Source organism: Sceloporus undulatus, chromosome 6 (assembly GCF_019175285.1).
Source record: "Sceloporus undulatus isolate JIND9_A2432 ecotype Alabama chromosome 6, SceUnd_v1.1, whole genome shotgun sequence".
Lineage (NCBI taxonomy): Eukaryota > Metazoa > Chordata > Lepidosauria > Squamata > Phrynosomatidae > Sceloporus > Sceloporus undulatus.
In genome coordinates, this window is record NC_056527.1 from 160,285,640 (window position 1) to 160,311,043 (window position 25,404).

The following is a 25,404-nucleotide window of genomic DNA, read 5'->3' on the forward strand; positions in this document are numbered from 1 at the left end:
AATATTTGTAAGGATGTCATGTTGAGAATGAAGCAAGTTTGTTTTCTACAGTTCTAGAGAATAGGACCCAGAGCAATGGATTCAAACCTCATTATCCATGGACTTGCCATTCGCAGATTTAAACATCTATGGATGGTAAACCCCCTTTGTCCCAAGTGGTGTCATGTGTACATGGCTGCGCCACCCTTAGGGACAGCCCCCATTGTCCCTAGTGGTGGCAGATACAAGCAGTTGCACCACCATTGGAGACAACAGGACTTGAGGTCCCACAGTTGGTAGTATCTGCAGGGGGATCTCCCGTGGATACCAAGCTCCCGTTGTACAGGAAAAGAAATTGTGGAAGAACATCTTGATGGTAAGAGCTGTTCAACAATGGAACACACTCCCTCAGAGAGTGGTGGATTCTTCTTTGGAGGTTTTTAAACAGGCTGGATGGCCTTCTATCAATGGTGCTTTGACAAGGCCCTTGGGCCTGTTCCTATTCCTTTTCTATGATTCTTACCACCATTTAATTGCTGCTTAAGCATAAACTCCCAATCTGATTATCTTCTTATCTACAAATTTATTATTATTGTATTGAATAATGTAGTTGGACTGACATTTTCCACAGAGTTCAGTTGTACACCTAATCACTGTATAGAAGTAAAACTGGGTTTTCAAAGGCCATGCCAATGAAGGGTAAGCTCTAAAGGGTATGTTCTGGTACGTTCTAACCAGTATGTCTGCTGTCCAACTTAGGTAAATATGGAGAGAGTCATCACTGGAAGGCTGACAACCAGGTTGTAAATTGGCCACAACAACAGTGAACACAATGACATTATGAAATAGCTGCAGACTGCAGTAGTGTTTTGTGGGCTACCCATCACAAGTTTTGCAGGTTGTCAAGATGTATATATAGGTTATGAATGCAGATTTTCTTTAGCTATCTGCTGTACAGCCTACGATATGGCACACACATGAGACCACAAGCTACAACTGTCATTTTACTCTGGGGTGTAGTCTATTAATTAATTAATAACCCTATTTCATATTTTAAAGTGAAAGGTGTTTCTTTCATTAAGTAACCTCTCATTGTATCTCTCTGGATATTCTACAGTGCCATTACAAACAACTCTTTTTCTTGCTTAAGATTTTTCAATAGATTTGAGTAGTATTAAAAGAGTTCAAAATCCATCAGGATATGAAAAATATAAGACCCATTTGCTGATGAGTTGCCACAAAGATGGGGAGCCTCTGGCCTTCGACACAATTCAGCCTAAAAATCTCATAATGCCTTACTTACCCTAAGCCATGCTGACTGTGGCTTCTGAAAACTGAAATCCAAAACATCCAAAGGGCCAAAAATTCTCCATTCTGATTTACTAGAGTAGTACCTTCTCTTGACCTCAGCCTGGCTGTTGTATGTTGCACAAAGTACCATACTAAGTACTAATGTGCTTTGTTTGTTTCTCAAGAATGTTGCTTCAATGTTGACACATGTGCTTTCTCTCTCAAAGAGAGAGAGAGAGGAGCACACACTCATTTCAGAACTGATGCAATCCTAATTTTTTCCATCTAAAATATTTTACTAGATGTCCCTGGTAGATTTGGGAAAGAAGCTTTTAGAGGCTGCACGAGCAGGACAAGATGATGAAGTTCGCATTTTGATGGCCAATGGCGCACCTTTTACTACAGACTGGGTAATGAAAACACTTTTATTAAATTATATCGCATGACTTGGATGATGATTTCCTGGAAAGGTGACCACACATTCAGAAAGGAGAGATGTAGTAGTAATGGGGAATTTCAACTATCCTGATATTTGTTGAAAGTCATACTCTGGCAAAAAATTAAGGTTTACAAATTCTTCACTTGCCTTGCAGACAGTTTCATTGTCCAGAAGATGGACAAATAGCCAAATAGTTTAGGGAGAAAGTCAGAAAAGCTAAAGAACAGAAGAAGCTCAAGTTTGCTAGAGAGGTTAAAAACAAAAGGGCTTTTGTTGTTGTTGCTATTGTTATGTCTGTAGCAAAAGGAAGAACAAAGAAATGGTAGGGCTGCTGAATGGAAGTGGTCTGTATTGGGCCAATGTTAGCAAGGACATGGGTATGAATTTACAGGACCTAAGCAGAGCAGTGGAGGACAAGGAGTCTTAATATGTCTCATCTAGAGGTTCGCCATGAGTTAGGATCGACTCAGATATGGTAATCAGCAACAAATGTTCTTTTTCATTTTTGTTTTTGTTTATTAATGGTGCTTTAAAGTAATCATGGCATTATTATTAAAAGTATGGTAACTTAAAATAACATTTATATTTATGATTCAAAGTTGGAAGAAAAGCCTCATACTGATTTTTCCCTTCAACTGTTTGTTTCACATATTACAGTTGGGAACATCCCCACTTCATCTAGCAGCACAATATGGACACTATTCAACAACTGAAGTGTTACTTAGAGCAGGTGTGAGTCGGGATGCCAGGACCAAAGTGGACAGGACTCCATTGCATATGGCAGCTTCTGAAGGCCATGCAAGCATAGTAGAAGTTTTACTCAAGGTAACAAAAAGTCTTAGTTTTGTACAAATGTTGATCTATAATTTGCTTGCACCTTAACATGGTACTTAAAGAAGATTTATTTTATTTTTATTTACTGCCTCCTTTAATCTAGCTATGAGATTAGTATGCTACAATTAAAAGACCTTTTGCAATGAATGACCAATTAACAGTCAAAGACCTATGTAAATAAGAAAGTCTTTGTATGCCAGCAGAAAGAGAGCTTCATTGGGAAAGGGCATTCCATACCTTTAGAGCAACCACTGAGAAAATTCTCTCCCTTGTCCTCACCAATTGTACCTTTATGGTGGACTGCTGAGAAAAGGCTCTTTCCTAAGGATCTTAAAATGTGGGCAGCTCATATGAGGAGATGTGGTCTTTCAAATAGGCAGTATAGGACTTTATAGATCACAACCAGCCCTTTGAATAATATGCCTGAAAACAAACAGGCAGCCAGTGAAGCTGTTTCATCAGATATAGGTTCCCTGTAGCCAGCCCCAGTCAGGATTCTGGATTGTTAAAAGATGAAGATAAAACATTGGAAAAATGCCTCTCAAAATGAAAATGCATTGCCGAGAGATATAATACCTGTTGTGGTACAGAAGCAGTTCCTTGTCCTAATTGATGGCCCTGTTTCTCGGCACCCATGAATTATTGTTTTTGTTTATGTTAGTTTAACAAAACATGGTAAGCTGAAAAACAACAGGAGAAAACTGGCAATGCACTGAACTGTGATATATCTAAAGAATAAATATATAAGGGACTGAAGCCACCACTCTAACATGTGTACAATAATGAATTCTTTATATACATTGACCACATTGCAATAATTCTGTAAAACATTAAATTCACAATCCAAGTGCCTAAGGAGCTCTGTATCCCACTTATGTCCATATACTTCCTCAGGTGCTAACAACCTCTGGTGCAGTCAATGTATTTCCCTGCTGTTTTTTCAGTGTTGCTTGTGAAACCTTTCTATTGTGAAACATAAGCATCATGCTCATAACGATGTTGTTATACCTAAAAAAAGAAATAAAAACTTACATTAAACTTCCCTCCACTTTTGGGAAATCTTTACTTGATTGTTGTATTAGCAACAACAACTTGATTATGGTTAGCAAAACAGCAACCATAAGGTAGCAGAAATGCAAGTAATTATTGCATTGAAGTTACTATTGCAAAAATTACTATTGCATTGTTTTTCAGTTTTTTAATCCTGACATAAATTTGATCAAATTTGTGGTTTTAATTGTAGCATGGTGCTGATGTAAATGCAAAGGACATGCTGAAGATGACTGCTCTTCATTGGGCTACAGAACACAATCATCAAGAAGTAGTTGAACTCTTAATCAAGTATGGAGCAGACGTCCATACACAAAGTAAATTTTGCAAAACAGCTTTTGACATTGCTATAGACAATGGATTTGAAGACCTAGCAGAAATACTACAGGTAACTACCAGTAAGAATTTTCTTCCATAAAACTATTTCTGTTTCTCTACATCCTCACTTTTTCTACATGGTTCAGTATATATTAATGAACCACACTTTTCTCGTTACTGCTGTTTTATCACTCAGCACTTTCCCTTCTTCTTTTGCCTGTTTCTGATTTTACTATAGGTTTCTTGGGCATGGAATGTACCAATCTTTTATTCTGTATAGTGTGTGTCAGAGACCCTTGGTGCTACATGTACATCAGTGAATAATAATAGTTGTTTATAAGTGAGTTTACATGAAGCCATGGATGCCATCCTCCACATGTTCTGTATAAATTCTGTTTATTTCAGTGAGATTCAAGCAACCAAGCTATGTAAAGGAGTGCAGGGTGGGCAATATTTATGTTTCTTTTCTTTTCTTTTTTACTGAAACTCATCTGTAATACTTCTGTTCTCTGTCAAATACCTGCAATGGAATCTTATAAACTATAGTCTTGAAGTCTGTATGCTATGGTACCTGTGCCCTGCTAATTTGTGAATAGTGTTGTTGTTTTTGTGTGTGTGTGGATTTAATTAGTTGATGGCAAGAATGTCCTCATTCTTACACATAAGGCACCAGCCAAGTTTTATTGTATTGTTAGAAATAAAATGAGGCTATTTGGATGTCACATATCATTTGATGCAATCTACTGATAAAAAATCCACTATCACCTCTTCTGAAAAATTTGTGTACAGCCTCTGGTCCTATACTAATTGACAGAACTAAAGTCTTGAACACATTTCTGATCTTTTTGGTTGTATAACTTTGAGACTTCCCATAGTCAGATTATGTGGACAACAAAGCTCCTGCCTGTTTTACTGGATGTAGTTTGCAGGCTCATGCACATGCATTTTTAAATTTGGGTTGTTTGGATTTTTAACCTTATAACCAAAGATGAAAATCTGAGAGAAAGAGGGAGGAAGATCTTGACTGATGTCCAGTGTCTTTTTCTAGATCATCTTGTCTTCATTGGTGTTCTTAACTAGCCCTTAACTAGGTTCTTGTCCTGTCCTCCCATCCCTCTCAAAGTCCCTTGAATGTTCTTGATGTTAAGTTTCAGCCTTACCTCTGAATGTGAATCATACTGACACCTTTTAAAGCTTGATATAATATGTCCTAGCGTATGTGGAAATACATTGCTACAGTTTTCTTTTTTTGTCACAGATTGCAATGCAGAACCAAATCAATACAAACCCAGAAAGTCCTGACACTGTGACGATACATGCAGCAACACCGCAGTTCATCATTGGACCTGGCGGGGTGGTGAATCTAACAGGTCTAGTATCTTCTGCAAATACCTCATATGCAGCAGGTATTCAGATGTACAGGAGTTTGTAAATGATTAGCACACCCAGTTCAGCAAAGCTGTTAGGAAATAATGTATATCATTTATTTTATCATTATTGTTTCCTAGGCTTTACATTTTGAAATAGCAGTTCAGGTTGTGGGAAATGATTTTAAAGTTATTTAAAGCTTGGTTTTAGAACTGCAATTTTGATTTGAAGATGATATCCTCAGCCAATGATTCCTTGAAGATTCAGGAAATGTCCGTGAAAGTATCACTGTTAGTTTTTGTGGGTTTTTCGGGCTATGTGACCATGTTCTAGATGAGTTTCTTCCTGAAAAAGAAAGGAAAAGAAACTCTTCTAGAACATGGGCACATAACCTGAAAAACCCACAAAAAACTATAGATGCCGGCTATGGAAGCCTTCAACTATTACTGTTAGCATTTCCCCATTGATTTCAAGTTTATACTTCACCTATTATTGGCAAGATGTAACCAAATAGGAATTCTTTTGGAGCACATGTCATGCCCTGGATTTGGAGATAACATGATATGATCTGTTACATTAAATTTGAAAGCAATATTTAGGGAACCTCTTGAAGGAGGTTTGAATTAACTTTGTATACTCTCTTGATAGATGACACAGGAGTATCTGCTGTCCAATTTGGTAATTCCTCAACTTCAGTACTTGCAACTTTGGCAGCCTTAGCAGAAGCTTCAGCTCCACTTTCCAACTCATCAGAAACACCAGGTAAGACAAAAAGAAATTGCCTGTCAGAAATGTATTCAAATTGATCTTTCAGAGAAAGAAATAAAGCAGTGGGCCCGTTCAGTTTTCAAAATTCATGTAATCCTATATTTAGATTAGTTTTGTAATCTTGAATTGGGACCTTATGTCAACCCTGAGGAATGTGAGTACATTTGCTCAACTTTTGGCCTGGAAGTTAGAGAATCAAGCCTAGGTTAAATAAACAGAAGTTGCTGTTGTTGTCTTCCGTTCTGTTTGGAACATCACTGAATGATGAAGTTTCTTCCAAGATGCTCCACTCAGATTGTGTAGTTGACAAGGACTTCTCTTTGTCTTCTTGTGCATCCTGTATGAGGGGATCATACCCCTAAATAAAGTAGTAATGGCTGCAACTTCAGTTTGCTTTATTTTGTTGTTATATTCCCTCCAAGTTAACTCTAACTTACAGCAACCCTATCAAACAGTTTTCTTGGGAAGGTTTACTTGGAGAAAGGTTGCCAATGCCTTTCACTAAGCCTGAGAGAATGTGACTTCCTCAAAATCTCCCACTGGATTTCCATGGCTTAATGGGGATTTGAACTCTGGTTCTCCTGCTCCAACATCGAAACGTCTGCACTATGCTGTCTCATTATTTTCTGCAGAAGTGTAATTTAAATGGGTAAGATGGTGCCCAAAGATAAGCATCTCTGTGAACTGTCATTCCCATTGAAATTGTATGTTTCCCCGACAGAACAACCTGATTGGTGGTGGGAATGTGCAGCTCCCTCCACAAATGTGGCCTCCAAACAAATCTGAATACAAGTAGTTTTTGTTCCATGAGTTTACATATAAAGAAATGTTAGGTTTATGTGGAAATAAGTTCTAAAGTAGGTGTGGTGTGACCATCCAGAAGTTGTTGGGCTGCAGTTTCCAGCATCCCAAGTTAAAATAGCCAGTGGTGAGGAAGTCTTGACATCTGGAGGGCTGCATGATTCCAATCCAAGAGTGTTGCTACCGGGAGGCCAAAATTAGACCATTACCATCCTAAATATGAATTTTGTCCTAACAATGAAATTTTTCCTTAAGTCCTCAGTATCTCACATTACACCATTTACTGTAGTTTGCTCCTCATCCATCTAACATTTAGGGTGAGCAATCCTTTGTTACATGCCCCTAAGTTTTACCCTCGACTTATGCATGGCTCATATCAAAATCCACAATTTGGGCCCCAAATTATACAGTTTAACACATTAAATTAAAACACGCAAACCTAAAACATAAGAAATGATAATTTTCATCATCATCTTGGCTTTTAGGGGGAGTTTAAGCTTGATTTTTCTAGGACCCATGTGTCTGTATTTTTACATGTTTGTATACATATGTGCACGTATTTTTTCGGTTTTAAAACAGAGAGCTTTAGTATGCTTATATTCATCTCTCATGGCATAATTTGCTTTTCTTAATCTTAAAAAATAAAATAAAAATAATGATGCCAAAAATATTTGGCATAATAATGCCAAAAATATTTAAAAGCAGTACTTGCCTATTTTGTCTGAAACAAAATACCATTGTAAACAGGAATGTAATTAATGGCAAAGATGAAAGCTCCTGAGTTCTGTCTGATGTCTGAAAGCCTTCTAGTGCCCATCTTATTTTCTATAAACTTCAAAGGTCTTGATTTGAAGACAACCATCCTTGAATGTAAATGCAATAGGTATCTCATCATTTTAACTTTTTTTCTGTTAAAATTTAGAAGAGGTAGTACCGATGAAACCTCCTAAAGAAGTCTCAAAATATCCAAGCAAAATGAGAACATTGTCTGGTGTTATCACCATTCCTAAAAATCAGATAATTTTTGAATAACATAGAATCATCACAATAGATATTTAAAATATTATTATCTCAAGCACAAGTTCCTTAAATTTAGGGAAAACATTGTTTGCTTATAGGTGAAAACCTAGCACCACTGAGCTTAGTGGCAGTATTCCTGAAGAGGCTCCATATTTCAGCAGTCCTCCTATAAACCGGGGGGAAAGGACTTTAAACGAATCAGCTCAAGTTTCTTTTCCTATCATGTAAAATTTGGTTTGCACAGCATTCAAACTGGCAAAGGCAGTACGTAAAAAGATTACAAGTGTAGGTTTTTACTGCAAGACTGTGCAGTTTCTGAAAACCCCATGCCTTAGGGTCTCCATAAGTCAGAAACGACTTGAAGGCAACACAACACACACACAAACAAACAAACAAAAAAAAAGAAGCCCCTGCTGCTTGCAGGAACTTTGGGCATGCAATTTTTGTTCTCATACAAGTTACTTGAGGGGCCAGGAACTCCCAGTTCACCCCCATTCAGGAAACTGACAAATTCTCATTCCATCCTACTGCAAATCTCATTTCCTTCAATCTGAGGCTTGTGTGAAGGTGGAGCTTCCTTGTCTTGCCCTGCTTTGTGTTGGCATGAAGAAATTTCTTATGAAAGGTTTTCTATCTAGGACAAAAAGAAAGAGTGGATTCAAAATGATTCAGCTGCAGGTTTTATTAGCAATTGAAATGTCTTGAATTATGTGTGTATCAGATTTATTTACTGTATTACCATATTTTTACATCCAAAAATGTCTCCCAAAGGGGCTAATCAGATATCAGAAATGAAACACTTCCTATCTAAAGACTTACGGCCTAAATGACAGAATCCAAAGGGAATAAGAATGAGGAAAGAAGAGGAAACAGTCAAATTTATATCTGTTGAGGAAGTAGTTCAACAATTAAATATCCTTCATTGGTCAGTCAGCGAAGCATCTTTCTCTGTCTACGTAAAACCATTTTGTTTTGTTTCAGACATGTTCATGGAAGCTAAAAACTGCATTGCACTAATATATGGAAAACTGGGCTGTAGAAATCACAGACATTCAAATTTAGAAATAAGGTGTCTGTGTCACCTGTTGATTTATGGCAACCCACAAACTTCTTATGGTTTTCTTAGGCATGGAAAACTCGGAGGGATCAGAGCCCTACTGTGTTTTAGTTATGCATATTTTTCCATTCTCTTTTTCTTTTCTTTGTTTCATTTTCTATATGCATTTTCTGAATGTATATCATTTTGATTTTGATTTCATATTAGATTGTTAGTGTTAAAAACCAGTAAGCAGAGTATGGTCAGAAACAAAGGGCTGAAGTGTTGCTGGGCTTGTCAGAGGACCAAATGTGCAGGTGTCCAAGAAAGTTGGGGGGGAAATCTGCTACAAGTAAAACGTCAAAATAGCTCAGTGAGGTCTAATAGTGCTCAGTGGCCACAGGATGGTGACTGATTCTTGATGGAGGAAATGAGTTGGTGGCGGGAATAGTTTCTTGGAGGAGCGGAGCATAGCTGACTGAAAAAATGAATAAAGTACTGTGTAAGTCCCACTTGTCATTTCTAAAAGCAACTTGGTTAATAAATGCACTTAATGGTTGTAATCTTTTTTTTTTTAATTTTATTCAATAGTTGTGGCAACAGAGGAAGTAGTAACCGCAGAATCTGTGGATGGTGCAATTCAGCAGGTTGTGAGTTCTGGAGGCCAACAGGTGATTACCATAGTAACGGATGGTATTCAGCTTGGAAACCTCCATTCAATTCCAACCAGTGGGATGGGTCAGCCCATTATTGTGACCATGCCAGATGGGCAGCAAGGTGAGTTAAAAACTGGAGGAGGGAAGACAAAAACTTTAGACCCCCTTTTTAAAATGCATATACGCATTTGGTGTATTGCTATCAACTCAGTATACATTGTAGTCCAAAGATGTCTTGCAGTACATGGTGGTGGTGGGTTGGAGATAATGGAAAATAAGGATACAGGTGGGTTAGTAAGAAAAAAGACCAACAAGCAAATATTTAACACTAAGGTTTTTTTCTTTTAAAAAAATCCATACCATACAATTGCATGTTGATTACACAGACCTGACTTAACTGGAGTCAGCATAAACTTTGGTCACATACTGAGTGGGGCATTCTGTCACAGCCTTGCAATCTTCATATTTTTAATGCAAACCTATTTTGCTTCAAGTGCTTACAGTACCAGCAACAGACATTGCTGAAGAAACAGTGATCAGTGAAGAGCCACCAGTCAAGAGACAGTGTATCGAGATAGTTGAAAACCAGGTGGATTCAGCAGAAATAGAAGTAAGAAATCTTAGTTGAGATGTATTTTGTTCAGAGTTTCTAAACTGAATGTTTATTCTGTTTGTACTTGTAGTTATATTTTTGTGATGTGCACAATAAGGATTTTATAGGGTTATTAAAGATTCCTCTCTAAATGGATTTAATATGTAAATTTTTACACATATGATGATGGTTAGAAATGGAGTTGTCAGTTCCTCAATAATAACCCAAGTTTTGATGAAAATGGCCAAGAAAACGAACTTTGGAATAGCTCATTTACATACTATTATTTTTTTTACCACAAAAATGTTTTTATGTTAACTTATGGGGCACAAAACAATAACAGTGTGGTACAGACAAAATGTGTAACAGATACTTTTTAAAAAGAGGCTTCTTATTTATAATTTGTCTAAAACAAGAACATTATTGAATAGCGATTTGTTAAAATAATCTACTATACTTTCATTTTTCATCTTTATTTTGATCAAAAGTTTATGAATGCCACAAATGTGATGGCAATGTAAAGTCACTGTTGTTAAACTTGTGTATCATATTAAATACTTGCTTTGTGTACCACAAGAAATATTGCATTATACTGGTTCAGTAAACTTAGCATCTTCCTTACGTTATTATTTCTTTTTGCATGACGTCAGATTGAAAACCTTCATTCTTTGAGAGATGAGTTTAGTGTTTTTTCTTGCTAGATTCTGGTTGAGGCACTAGAATCCGGTTGAGGCACTATGCTAGTGTAAAAAATGATTGTGTAAATTGTTGCACCGTCTTACAGACTGCATAAATACAATCCCATGTTAAGCCAATCATTCTTTTGGTTGATGAGAGGAGGAATCCATACAGCTTGGTGTCATGCTTCATTCCCATGACCTAAGTTCACACTATGACACAGACAGGGAAACAGAAGGATAGGGGTATGTGCCAGTGCTTGAGACAGATAATGACACTCCTCAGCAGCCACATCACACTTACCACAGCCAAACACATACGAGAAAGGGAGGGGCTCCACCACTGGATTTGACAGTACCTATTGCATCCAAATATAGACTAGAAAGGGAGAGGCTGTGACACTCAGAGCATTTAAACAGGAAACACTCATTAATCAGGCAACAGCTGTGGGAGGTTGACAAACCATAAATATTCCAGCAACTTCCTTAGGAAGCCATTGCTGACAACTAACCATTCTGAAGGAAGCAACATTTTCATGTCTTAATTCCTGGCTCCAGTTTCCGAAGAACATTGAATCCTGTTTCATGACTTACCATGCAGCTCAACAGTCCCTTAGACTGACATTGTGGATTGCTGTATCATTCTGACCTGGTGTGCCTGGGCTCTGAGAAATGTATTCACTTGACTGGTAAGCTTCTCTACTCAACTAGAGCTGCTACAGTCTTGTCTACCTAATGGACTTGGTCTAGTATTTTGTCCCAGTTGGCCTCCAAGAAAGGACGTGGGTTTCTCCATCACTGCCCAGAGACAGGCAGGAAGAACCAATGAAGTCTCCTGATAGCTAGACAACAAAACAGACTTTGCAGGCTCCTCCCCATCATTCATCCAGAAGACCAGTTCTTCTTCCTGCCTTCGTCCAGAGCTCAGCTCTTATCACTCTTGATTTTCAGGAAATTTAGTCTTAGGGTGCTTGAACCTTCTTTCCTTTCCCCTTTCTTTTTTCCCCATTCTGGTTCTGCAATGGCTGAGAGGAGTGAGACTGTTAAACAGGGAAAGAATCCTATTTGAAGTTGTGCTTCAAACAGCATGCCAGGGAATTGGGCCAAATTGGACTACTCTGAGTCTGCAGCTCCTCTGCCACTGAAGCTGTGGTCACATCAGCACCTGGAGAGAGCATGGAAGAGTCAAATTCAGATTGCAAGAGTGCCTCACAAATTGAATTGATGTTCATGGCACTGGTGAGAGAGGAGTCCAGGGGAAAGGAGCAGCAACAGGTTTTATTTCATTCCTTCCTGCCTCTAGCCATGGCTAAAAGCCATAACCTCTACTTGCAATGTGGCACGCACCTCAGCATTCAGGAGCCATTGTGACATTGCAGTTTCCCATCACTTTTTCACAGCAAGATGGCAGCAACCATTTTGGTTGCCCACTCTCCCTCACAGCCAGATTAAAAATATTTTTATTTAACACACAATTTCATATATATATAAAACAACATTTAAAAACCACATTTACTAACAAAAAGGAAAAGCAAAACAACAAAACACTATGAAATACATAACTAAAACAATTCACTTCTGAAATTCACCATTGCAAATATTAATGCATGCATTACAAATTTTAAGATAAAGACAACAAATTATTATACCTTTCCTCTTTTAACTGAAGACCAAAAGCCATGATTACTATCATATACATCCTGATTATGATAGTTTAGTAATGCTTCTACTGTAAGCATATTATTACTGTCAGCCATGAGCCTGAGCAGAGCAGTTGAAGACAGGGAGCTTGGAGATGTCTTACTCATGGGGTCGCCATGAGTCAAAGTCAACTCAAGGGCAGTTAACAATGAAATAGGATACACAGGAGGAAGGGTTTTACATAGATTTCAACTGAAATCTATCTTTTATGCTACCGATGAAGATATATTCAAATAAGTTTCTATAGACTCTGCCTCTATGGAAGACATATATCTGGCTCCGAGTTATTCCATAGAAAGCTGAAAAACATCCATCTTTATGCCACAAATGGAGATGAGACAGACAGGACTAGATAAAAGATGGAGAAGCAAAGTGGCTCCTGCTCATTACTCAATGTTAGCAGAATGTGAGGACAATCTGGCTGTGACATCTGTCACCCCATTAATCACCAGAGTGATTTGGCTGATCTGGTTGACTAGGTGGGTTTCCCCTTCCTCTCTCAATGTTAGCATTAACAGGCTATTTAGACCACAGTAAGTTACTCTCTACTGCAGAAGACATATATTCATTGTTATGTTGCCAGTCCACGGCTATTTTCCTCCTTTACATGAATAAGCACTGATTAAAGGTGACAAAGCTATGACAGTACTCTTATCTTTTGTTCCAGTGGGCTGCAAGTTGTTACCATCCAGTAAACACCGGCCATCAGGAAAGATGTCATGAGAATCATAATGGCACCAGTAAGCAAAGGCTCCTCTCCAGCCATCAAAAGTGATGAGCACCTCAGAACCTCGCACCTCTCCAATAGTGGCAGGGCAAATGAAATCTGGATTTCCCCCCCTTTCTACAACCTCCAGTTTCATCCCATTTTAAAGGCGATCTGGGATGTAGATGATGGTTCCTTATGGAAAATTTGAACAGATGCCAACCTTATTGTCAGAAGAGTGTAGCTCAGGGCCTTTGTATTCACATAGAGAAGAGGCACAGCATCAGTTGGTTGGAGTTGAGAGCGGCCTATTTAGCTTTCCTCCACTTCACCCATGGCTTAAGGAGAAACATCTGATTCTCACAGACAACACAACCTCATGTTCCTACATTGCAAGGGGGATCCTGGTCTCAATCACTTTACATGGAGGCAGTTCTGATGTTCCAGTGGGTGGAGAGAACAGTCGTATATATTTCAGCCCAGCATGTACAGGAAATAATCTCCATGCAGACTTTCTGAGCAGACATGCCTTACTCCCTGGTGAGTTGAGTTTGCACACAGAGGTGTTCCTCCAACTGGCACCTTCACTGCAGACATGTTCATTCCCTCAGCCAGTCACAAGCTCCCCAAATTTTTGACTATGTTATCATGTCCAAAAGCAGAGGGCATAAATACCCTACAGTGCTGGTGACTGAAGGTTCTCCTGTATCTCCCATCCCCTTCCTCTTGCCAGAACAGTCAGGAAGGTGAGGGAGGAGAAGGCTCAAGCAGTACACATTCCTTCATACTGTATCAGGAGACCTTGGTTTTCGGAACCTATGTACCTTCTTCCTGACAGCTCCATAGGATCTAACACTCCAGCCAAGCTGCTGATTCAAGGTCCCCTTAGCCATCCCCTGTGTGGCTTAATTCCAACTAGCCATCTGGAGGTTGAATGGAAAGCTCTGAAAAGTGGGTACACAGACTCTGCTATTAACATGCTTCTCTCATCTCACAGGTGCTCCACAGCAAGGATTTATAGGGCCATGTGAAAGGTTTTTGCTAGGTGGTACAAAACCAAATCCATTCAGTATAATAGGACATCTGTTTGCACCTCCTGGCCTTCCTATAGAAAGGGTTGGAGATTTCCCTTAGACCAAATACTTCAGAGGAGGCTGGTGCATTGTCCTCAGTCCTGCCTAGTCCTCAAGCAGCTGCACTTTCCTCTCATCCATATCTATAGATGTTTCTTAGAGGTACTACTATGAGTCTCTTCCAGTCAGGCATGGCTTCTACCTTGGAGCCTGCCGTTCATTTTGAAGCATCTCACAGTGCATCCATCTACATCTCTTAGGAAGGTTCCCCTGCAGCTTCTCTCCTTAAATGTAGCCTTTCTGGTAGCTATCACTTCTGCTCACTCTGTATCGGAGTTGGCAGCCCTTTCAGTTAGGGAGCACCTTTCTGCATTTAACAAAGACTACATTTCTGTCTGTCTTGATCCTTCCTTCATGCCTAAAGTACTGTCTAACTTTTACCATTCACAGGAAATCATTCTCCCCTCTTTCTCTCCTAACCCACCATATCTATAAGAGAGGTTATGACACGATCTGGGTGTGTGTAGAATGCTAAAAATTTATATTCGCAGGACCAAGCCCTTTCATCATTGTGATTCCTTCTGGAATCATAGAATCATAGAGTTGAAGAGGCTACAAAGGCCATTCAGTCCAATTCGCTGCTATGCAGGAATACACAGTCGAAGCACTCCTGACAGGTGGTCATCCAGCCTCTCTTTAAAAACTTCCAAATGCGACTCCGCCATTCTGAGGCAGCATGTTCCACTGTCAAGGAGCTATTACCATCAGGAGGATCTTCCTAATGTTGAGGTAAAATCTCTTTTCCTTAACCCTAAATCCATTGCTCCATGTTCTAGTTTCTGGAGCAGCAGCAACTGTGATACAATAGGCATCACTGAAACCTAGTAGAATACGACTCATGATTGAAATGTAGCAATAGAAGGATATAGCTTTTTAAAGAAAAATAGGCCAAACAGGAAGGGAAGAGGAGTAGCATTATATGTCAAGGATGTTTACACATATGAAGCGATCCAGGAGTTATATCCTGGAAGCCAGGAAGAGAGCATCTGGATAAAAAGTAAAGGGAAGGGAAACAACAGGGATGTTGTTGTAGGAGTCCACTACTCAGTCAAACTGAGGAATTGGATGATGCCTTTCTGGAACAGATCACACACTCAGAAAGGAGAGATGTAGTAGTAATAGGTGACTTCAACCAACCTGATATTTGCTGGAAGTCAAACTTGGACAAAAATTAAAAGTCCATCAAACTCCTCAATTGCCTGGCACAGATTGTCCAAAAGGTGGAAGCAGCAACAAGAGGATCAGGTTTTTTTAGATCTGATCATATCCAACAGGGATGACCTGTTAAATGGGATGCAAGTGTTGGCAGGTGGGAGTGATCATTCTAGACTTTAGTAAAGTTGATTTAAGTAAACTTAAGGAAATACTGGATATGATCCCATGGTCAAGATTCGTAAAAGAGAAGCGTGTTCAGGAGAGATGGGAGTTTCTTTAAAAAAAGATACTAAAGGTACAATTTCAAAGAGTTCCAGTAAGGAGGGAAAATGGAAGGTATCTCAAGAAAAGATGAATGGCATATGTGAGATTCAGTCAAGCCATATACATCTTGAATATGTGTTACTATCATGCATTTGATTGTTAAATTTCACCTTGTATATGCCTTCAACATATGTTACTGATATGCATGTTATTGTTGTGTGTTTACTTATGTTTTATTGAATGTTTTGCATTACAATATTAATACAGTTCCTACAGTATTTCTTAATTTATTCATATTTGTAATTCTTTTTTGTTTCCTGCAGTCTGGTACCGGGTAGCACTCTTAATACTACACTCAGGCAGTAAAAAAGAAATGCACAGATGTAGGATGAGGGACAACTGGCTTGACAACAGTACTTATGAAATGGATCTAGGAGTCCTACTAGACCTCAAGTTGAACATGAGTCAACAGTGTGATGCAGCAGCTAAAAACACCAATGAAATTCTAGGCTGCATCAGTGGAATATAGTGTCTAGATCGAGGGAAGCAATAGTACCACTCTATGCTGCTTTGGTCAGGCTCACCTAGAGTACTGTGTCCAGATCTGGGCACCACAATTCAAAAAGGATGTTGACAAGCTGGATTGTGTCCAGAGGAGGGCAACCAAAATGGTGTAGTGTCTAGAAACCATGCCTTATGAGGTGTGGCTTAGGAAACTGGGTATGTTTAGCCTGGAGAAAAGAAGGTTAAGAGGTGATATGACAGCCCTGTTTAAATATTTGAAAATATGTCATACTTAGGATGGAGCAAGCTTGTTTTCTGCTGCTCCAGAGAATGCACCCAGTGCAATGGATGCAAACTACAGGGAAAGAGATTCCACCTAACATTAGGAAGAACTTCCTGACTGTAAGAGCTGTTTGACAATGGAAAACACTCTCTTAGAGGATGGTGGAGTCTCCTCCTTTAGAGGATTTTAAACAGAGGTTGAATGCCATCTGTCACGGGTGCTTTGATTCTGTGTTCCAGTATGGCAGAGGGTTGGACTGGATGGCCATTTAGGTCTCTTCCAACTCTATGACTATTGATTCTATAACTAGAGAGAAATATTATTATTCCCAGTAGAGTTTTGTTATCTATTCCTAATGTCGGGGTTGGACTTGATGGCCCTTGTGTTCTCCTCCAACTCTACAATTCTAAGATTCTAAAAATAATTTTTCATCCTATCTCTAAAATTCTGTGCAATGTGGAATTAGGATGGAAGCTTAAAAATATTTTTCTAGAAGTAGATTTTGTAAAGATCAATAAAGAAAATGGATATTGATGAACGGGGCAGAAGGTTGTAATTAGTTTTTAATCTTTTGTTTCATTTCAGCAAAGCTTGAGAGCTGGGCAGTCCTTTTATTATAGTACTACCTAGTGATTAAAGTGGAAGTCATGGCTGAAATTTGCTTATTTATGAACGAATGGAGTACTTTAAAAAAAAAAAAGAGCTTGTACAAGGGTTAGAACAAAGCCTAGGCAATTATTTTTAATACAGTAGGAATGCCTGCTGCCTTTTGCATCACTGCAATATGGTCGCATCTCAAACAGATAATTTGCCTTCACCAAAAATGCAATCTGATTTGCAGGATGGAGAAAACATCTCTTCCTTTGAACTCAAGTATTCTTTTTGTTTTTACCCATAAGCTTTTTACTGTCATCAGACAGTAAAAGATCAGGTGGGCTGAATCAGCAGTTGACTTCTTCAATGACTTGTAAAATTAGAATTTAGAAATTAAGACAATATTTAAAGAGCAGTAGCCTTTGGAAAAATGTTTCTTCTTTGGAGTCTCTGTGACACACACATGGGTTGCCTGCTCAGTGAACATTTGAAAGCTTCTAGATCTCAGTATTCCTTTATTGGGAACCCCGTACACTACCAGTGTGCATGGATACCACAGTTCCCACTTCACATGGCAATCATGCAAGGAATAAGGAGAAAGAATAGATGCCCCATCAGACATTTCTGTGTCACGCAGGCCTCAAGAACACCATGTCTGCTCAGTTATTTCTAAAGCAAGACTATCTTAGACCACTGGGGTCAGCTTCAAACCAGATATAACACTGAATCTGCATCCCCTTGGCTTGATTTGGACTGATGACTATGCCTGAGATTACCATGCCTTACAAGTGAAGAACTCTTGACTCCAAAGGAACCAGCCCCATGGGATTCTTCCATTTTCATGGATGACACAATAGTGATGCCTTCAGATAAGCTAGTTATGATTCCTAACATTTTGTTGATTTGTTCTGATATTTACATGAAGTGTAAACGATTATGTTTGCCCATGCCACTTCAGGATGGTGACTCTAAATCCTCCTCTTGATGTAGGATGGCAACTGGTTTGCCACTCTGGATTTGAAGAATGCCTACTTTCACATTTTGATTTGGGCATCCCAGCAGAGATTCCTCTTCTTTGTGGTTGGGAGGAAGGTGCACTAGTTCCAGGACCTACCCTTCAGCTTAAGTACGGCAGCTCATGTTTTCACGAAAGTCATGGCAGTGGAGGCAGCTTTACTTTGGCAGCATCATCCTGTATCCCTGTATAGACAACTGGCTCATCACGGCTCCCTCCAAAAGCCAGCTTCTAATAGACATAGAGATAGTCCTGGATCTCCTCCATTGCCTTGGGCTGACAGGAAGAATCACATCTGTCTCCAACACAGCAGATCAGATTCATTGGAGTAATGCTGGGTTTGAGAGCACAGTTACCATTCCTCTCAGATGACTGCTTTGAAGTGCTCTACCAGTCCATTCTCCATTGTCTTCACCATAGATAACTGAGACCAAGGCAGATGCAGGTCATCCTGAGGTGTATGGCGCCAGCCATTTATTACACTCCAAGTCAGGCTCTGGATGTGGCCTCTCCAGTCATGGTTTATTGCCAACTTTGATCCACTTCAAGACTGATGTAGTGGCTAACCAACCTTAGAACAATCCAGTGATCTCTCCACCAATGGCTAGCACTCTCCACTATCCAGAGCAGGATGTCCTTCTCTCCACAGTCCCAGGTCATGACAGACCTGTCAGTGTCGGGATGGGGCTCCACCTCGTTTGAACTGTTCTTACAGGGACTATGGTCAAGCACCAAAACTGCTTGCAATGGAGAAGATGTTTCACTTATTCAAGATGCTGTTGTGAATATTACAAGTACTGACCAAAAACACCACTGTCCTGTACTGCTTGAACAAGCAAGAAGGTATTCACTCCACCACTCTCATTTTGTCCTCACTCTACAGTTCTGGGACTGGTGCATCAAGAGAGGCATTATCCTACTGGCCATTCATCTTTCTGGAGAAGACAGTGTTCCAGCTAGCGCTCTGAGCAGCACATCAAGTGTGACACATGTATGGCTGCTCCTTCCCAAATTGCTGGAACCGATCTTCCGTCATTGGAGCAAACTACTGAATCTCTGTGTCTGAGAACATTCAGTTCAACCAATTCCATTCCTGTGCGTTGTGAGGAGATACCTTCCTGTACCACTGGGGAGTTACCATCCTGTACACCTTTCCATCTTTCTTACTTCTTGTGAGGGTGATTGCCAAGCTGAACCAAGATGAGGCCGGCTGCATCTTGATTATGCCCTGGTGGCTTCAGCAGTTGTGGTTCAGCTTACTATTCCATCTCTCTCAAGGGGTCTATGTTTGGTTTCCACACAGACTGGATCTCCTCACACTGTACCAAAGCCAGGTCAGGTACCCCAACCTCAACAGCGTAGAGGATGATTCTCCAACTTCTCTGCCTGCTGGTTTCCAGGAGGTCATCACTGCCACCCATCATTCTTCCACCAGCTCATATTCCTACAAATAGAAAGAAATCTAGGGCATTTTAAATCACTCTCAGAGTTCTTCCTTTGGAGGCAGGCATCAGGCAGGTATTAGACTTTTTGCTGTCATTATCAACCATGGGACTATCCCTCTCATTGATCTGGTACTACATGGCTATGGTCTCAGCAAACGTCCAGCTCCTTGGTAAGCCCCCTTGCTTCCTTGATCCGCTGGTAAAGATGTTCCTGAAGGTCTAGAAAAATCTCCACACATACCCAGTCCTAAGTCCAATGCCAAGGTGGAGCCTTGAGCATGTCCTCCAGGAAGCCCTTCAAGCTCATGGCCAAATGTGACATCTGGTTGTGGTCCTGAAAGACTGTTTTTCTGTTCGCTATCATGATGGCCAGTTCTGCACGCACAGGGTTGATTGCCCATATCTCTGCTTCCATCCCAAAAGGACCATCCTCATACCCAATATCACCTTTTGGCTAAAAGTGGTGTCAGCGTTCTATTTGACCAGGACATTGTTCTCCCTGCCTTTCTACCAAATCCAGCTTCAGAGAGACCCTAATAGTATCTCAACATAAGGAAAGCTCTACCCTTCTACATGGACAGGACTGCAGTCTTTTTGGCCTCACACAGACTGTTTGTATGCTATTATTCCTCTAAAATAGGACTATCTGTCTTGTTGCAGTGCTTTGCATCGGCCATCCATCTGGCATATGAACTGGCTCAAAAGGACCCTCTGACTTGAGTTTGAGCCCATCCCACATGGTCTGTAGTTGCATCTTCTGCCTTTCTGTTGGGTGTACCAGTGGAGGACATTTGTTGTACTGGCTGCCTGATTGCAGATTGTGACTTTTGTTATTCACTACCAAGTGGGCTTGAGGTCTAGGGCTGACACGGCCTTTGGGAGAGCTGTATTGCATTCTGGTTTGCCTTGAATGTACTGCATTCCAGAGTGCCTTCAGTGTTCTTTTGCACTTTAAATTCTGTTCTATGTTTTCATGTTACAGGAGAATTCCATTCCTTGAAGCTGTTTTGGTACCATTTGTACCTGGTATAGGTGGGAGGCATGATGTTTCATGTTTGATGTTTTTGCATTTTACTTAATGTTCAGTAAAGTTTCTACTTATTTGCAATGACACTCCTACCTCCTTCTTGTGTGTAACTTGTTGGTCTCCTATTTGTGTAAGGTACAGAGAAGGAGAAGGACAGGGTGCATATCTGTAACTGTAGTTCTTTCCGTGGTCTTCTTACACTCACACAACCCCATCCATCCTCCCCCATTATGTCCTGCTGATCCCAATGATTTCTGCATGGATTTTGGTATCCACAGAGTTGGGGGAGGGACATCCTGAAACCAAACTCCAGCCCACAGTATTATTTTTCTGTCATACCCTTATCCACTTATTTTTTTGCCATGTTATGTAAAACAATTAAAAACTTCAAAATAGTTTAATAGCATAATTAAAACACATCAGTTAGTTGAAAATGCCTCCCAATAGCAAACCATCTTAAACACCAAAGGATTGTCCAAAAAAAAGGCTTTGCATTTCTTTTTCTCGTGACACTGCGTGTGTTTGAGAAATTATGACTAAATATGCTGAGATAAAAATCCACCTTGTGCCTTCCACTCAGTCACCTTGCCAAAATATGTTTTCATTTACCAATTATTCATGTTATGTCAAGAAAAAGAAGCTTTGGTTAAGTTTTAGAACCAGGTAAGCCAAAATATTGTCCCAACTTCACAAACCATGGTTTCGTATCCTGGCTTGTGACAAATGGTTGATTGTAATTTCATAGATGGCCTGCAGGGGAAACCATAGTTGATAGAAGAAGGGTGCTGACAAGCTGCAGTGTGTCCAGCGGAGGGTGACCAAAATGCTGAAAGGTCTCAAAATCATGCCCTATGAGGAGCTACTTAGGCAGCTAGGTATGCTTAGCCTGGAGAAGAGAAGGTTAAGAGGTGATATGATAGCACTATTTAAATATTTGAAAGGGTGTCACATTGAAGATAGTGCAAGCTTGCTTGCTTCTGCTCCAGAGACAAGGACATGGAACAATGAATTCAAACTATAGGAAAAGAGATTCCACCTAAATATTAGGACAGATTTCCTGACGATAAAAGCTGTTCAGTGGTGGAATGTGCAGCCTCAGAATGCAGTGGAGTCTCCTTCTTTGGAGGTTTTTAAACAGAGACTGGATGGCCATCTGTTGGGAGTGGTTTGACTGTCTTCCTGCATGACAGGGAGTTGGACTGGATGGGCTTCATGGTCTCTTCCAATTCCATGATACTCTGATTCTACATCTTCCTGGTTTAACTACTTGTTCATGCATAAGGACAGATGAAATGATTCCATGCAAGGACACAAGGCTTAATAAGAGATGGATGTCTAAATACAGCTATTTTGTTTATACAGAATAAGTTAAGTTCTAAGAATGTGCCACTTTTTGTGTTCTAGAACAACAAATTAATGTGCTTTTTTTTTTTAAAAAAATGGGAATTAGATATTAATGTTTTTCACATGATATGTGTTTAACAAGTTTTTTTTAATTTTAATAGGAAAGAGAAACTCTACAGAAACAGCTAGATGAGGCCAATCGAGAAGCACAGAAGTACCGTCAGCAGCTTCTGAAGAAGGAGCAAGAGGCTGAAGCCTGTAGGCAGAAGTTGGAAGCAATGAGTCGCCACCAGACTAACAAAGAAGCTGTTTGAATGGTTGAAGCAAGCATAATATAAAGCCAGTTTAAAAAAACCAAACTGCTGTACAACGTGGACCTGTGTATCACATGGGCACAAACCTGGGATTACATACTAGCGAAGATGCTGTGGGTTTGAAACTGGACTTAAGGCATGAGTTCTGATTGAATTTCTTGTATCATACGTAACACCTCAGAATTTAGAAAAAAATGTGCAAAAATATTTAAAAAAGAAATACTGTAAATAGTTGTTTTTTTTACAGTTCCAAAATTAGTTGCTTACTCTTTTTGGAGGGATCTGCAAACATGCAAAGCCAATGTTTTTGTGACCTTTTTAATTTTACTACAAAACTGCAGAACTACAGATCAGTTTTAAGGGTGATAATTGTTGATTTGAACTGACAGCGTGAAAATGAATTATGTGTCAGAACCAACCCTGAAGGCAAGCAATTTAAAAACTCTTGAGTAAATACATTTCCAGATAGAAATCATTTGTACAGCTTTAAGTAGTTGTCCAGTTTCTGTTCCCTTTTTTAGAACAAAAAACGTAATTTTTTAAATATTTAATTTCTGATATATTCAAGTAGATTGACATGTATATGAAGCTGATATTTTTAAACTTTTCAGTTTGTACATATGCTGCATGGGTTTTTTTAATGTAATTTCTATATACATCTTATGTAAGTATTTTTCAGGAAAGAGGAGGGAAAATTATGAGAAAAATAGAACCTATAGGTCAATGGAGGGAGGGAAACAAATGGATAGATATTTCTTGGCTTTGTGCTTTGCTTTAATTGGAATTGGCTTTTCTTATAGGAATGTAACTTCAGAGGGGAAAAAATCAAAACCGGTATTTATGTAACATGCAAATTATCTGGAATTTTTACAGTTGGGGCATGAAATTGCATTTCCAGTATATCTAACAAATCTGGGCCACATTTCTGCAGGTGAATGCCAGACAAGCTCAACTCGCCCTTCCTTACTCTGCTGCCCTTTGCTTGATGGACTGTCTTTTGACAGAGTTTCATTGTAGAGCACTGTAAACCAAGGTGGATGCAAGGAGCCCCACAGGAAGAAAGACTATTAGGTGAATGGTTAAGGAGGAGTTTCCCTTTACGAAATCTATATGATAAGCTATGTATAATTGTTATAGATCAAAAACAGAGCTGAGCTCACAGAACAATTGGCAATATCTATGCACGTAACAAAGTTTGTTTCACGTGAGCTGTGCATATGACTGAAGAGGGTGGAAGAAAGGGCTGTTGCACAAAAAAGACTGAATATGAGAGAAACAACATTTAAAAAGGCATGGAAGGACCTTGGCTCAAAGTGAATGCAAGTCACTGTTGTGTGCCATGGAGAGATGATGGGGGAAATGAGATAGAAACCATCTTTGAGTTTCTTCCTTCACTTATACTACGCTCCTCTTTTAAGATTGTGATTTTCATGTACCAGCAATGTAACATACAAGGAAGTTTGGCACAGTTTAGATTTTTCCCCCCTATACACATCCTCTTCCTCTGACCTAAATGAACAGGAATAATATAAAAGATGGACTCCTGAGCCACTTTAGACAGGTGCTGCACAGGTGAAATGTCCAGGCTTTCTGTTGATGTCCCCTCACCGTAGTACGACTGGAAATATATTTTTAAATAGTTAATTTTTTGTTGTGTTATTCATGCAACAAACCAAAAACAAAGATTGCCCTAATCATGAATTCCAGAGACATTTCTGCACTTGAAAATCTGCAGTGAAACAGTGACATTTTTTTATTTTTATTTTGCTGGGCTGATACTATTTGCATCTAGAATTATTTGTAACAGCTATAATTACGTTTAGATTTATGCAACATCAAGAATATACTTAAAACTTCCAGTGTGTAGTGCTTTAGGTCTTTAAAGCATTTAATTTTCATAAACAGTGATCCTAAATCCTCCAGAAAAGTTTCCAGTTGATAGAAATAAGTGTGTTCTTGTATTGGGACCCTAATTTTTAGTAGACCCATAGGAAGTGGGTAGATAAGCACTTGGTCCCAAACTGACAATAAAGGGTAAATAAATATTACATTATGTATCTAGAACCTGATAGCTCAGGTGTGCTATACAGACACATACGGAAGAATGAGGGTAGATTGGACTGTATCACTTCAGATTGTATGTGGGAGCTGACATTTTGTGAATGCAAGAAGAAAACCAGTTGATGGTTCTACCCTAGCCTTCTCCCTGATGTGCTAGTTTACTACTTGCAAGGAGGCATTTTTACATCAAGAAATATTATTTTAAAAGTGTTGTTTAACTTGGATCCTCAAATGGTACAGTCTCTTCTGTCACACCATCCTTTTGCATGTGCTGAGCCAACCACAGTTTCACAGAACTGAGAGAAACATTTGGAAAAGTATGACTTTTTGATATTCACTTCGACCGTACTGCCTTAAAGATTCCTGAGTGCTATACTGCATTACACGTCAAACTACTGTGCAGCTCCTTTATTTCAAAGTATACCTTGCATTTGATTTGTGTTTTGCCGTGTCTTGTTTCCACTGCTTTTATGAAAACGTATAACTTTATAAATCGTCTAGATTACCTATAAAAATGATTACCCTTAAAACTGTATTCTGGTCTACTTTTTCTATTTACAATTAAATATCTTTTCCAGAAATGCAGTCTCGGCTAACTTCTTTTTAAACACTGTTAGAGCAATGTGGTTCTGATTTATAATGTCAGTATATTATCCCCATGCTTCATTAGCTGCACTGGCATCTAGGCCCAATTCGTAAGTGCTAATATTAACTTTAAACCATTTGGGGCCAGCTGTCAAAAGGAAATTCTTCCCATTTATGCCTGTTCTGATTCTAAGATTATTTTCAGAGGTGTTTCTCAGGGTACTCTTGCTTCCGCCCCTCCTGTTTTCCTATGACAAGTCCAAAGTACAATAGTCTCAGTTTACTCATTTTGTCCTCTAGGCAAAGTTCAGCCTTGATTTGCTCTAAGATCCACTCAGGGGTCCTTTTAGCAGTCCCAAGTATTACTTTGTTTTACTGGATCAAAATCTACTGCAACTTTTGGGGAGACAGGGGCAGCTGCTGAGCCTTGGTCATCTTTACAACT

General features: G+C 39.4%; 1 protein-coding gene across 3 annotated transcripts; it reads left to right on the top strand.

Moving 5' to 3' along the window:
* Positions 1 to 427: 427 nt before the first annotated feature.
* On the top strand, positions 428 to 24,955 carry GABPB1 (GA binding protein transcription factor subunit beta 1). 3 transcript variants are annotated; one of them, XM_042475565.1, is made up of 9 exons: positions 428 to 1,679; positions 2,366 to 2,533; positions 3,786 to 3,980; positions 5,169 to 5,316; positions 5,927 to 6,040; positions 9,495 to 9,680; positions 10,054 to 10,169; positions 13,197 to 13,269; positions 22,161 to 24,955. In XM_042475565.1, the coding sequence occupies exons 1-9, from the start codon at positions 1,572 to 1,574 to the stop codon at positions 22,190 to 22,192; spliced, it is 1,140 nt and encodes a 379-aa protein (XP_042331499.1). In that variant the 5' UTR covers positions 428 to 1,571; the 3' UTR covers positions 22,193 to 24,955. The 3 variants fall into 3 exon arrangements, with proteins under 3 accessions (XP_042331499.1, XP_042331497.1, XP_042331498.1); XM_042475563.1 differs by lacking the exon at positions 13,197 to 13,269 and having other exon boundaries at positions 431 to 1,679; XM_042475564.1 differs by lacking the exon at positions 13,197 to 13,269 and having other exon boundaries at positions 434 to 1,679; positions 5,169 to 5,280.
* The last annotated feature ends 449 nt before the right edge of the window (positions 24,956 to 25,404 follow it).

Coding starts and splice junctions, on each gene's coding strand:
- GABPB1 (XM_042475563.1), top strand. CDS start 1,572: ATGTCCCTGGTAGATTTGGGAAAGAAGCTTTTAGAGGCTGCACGAGCA. Junction 5,317..5,926: donor AAATACCTCATATGCAGCAG/GTATTCAGATGT, acceptor CTCTCTTGATAG/ATGACACAGGAGTATCTGCT. Junction 9,681..10,053: donor CATGCCAGATGGGCAGCAAG/GTGAGTTAAAAA, acceptor TTTTGCTTCAAG/TGCTTACAGTACCAGCAACA.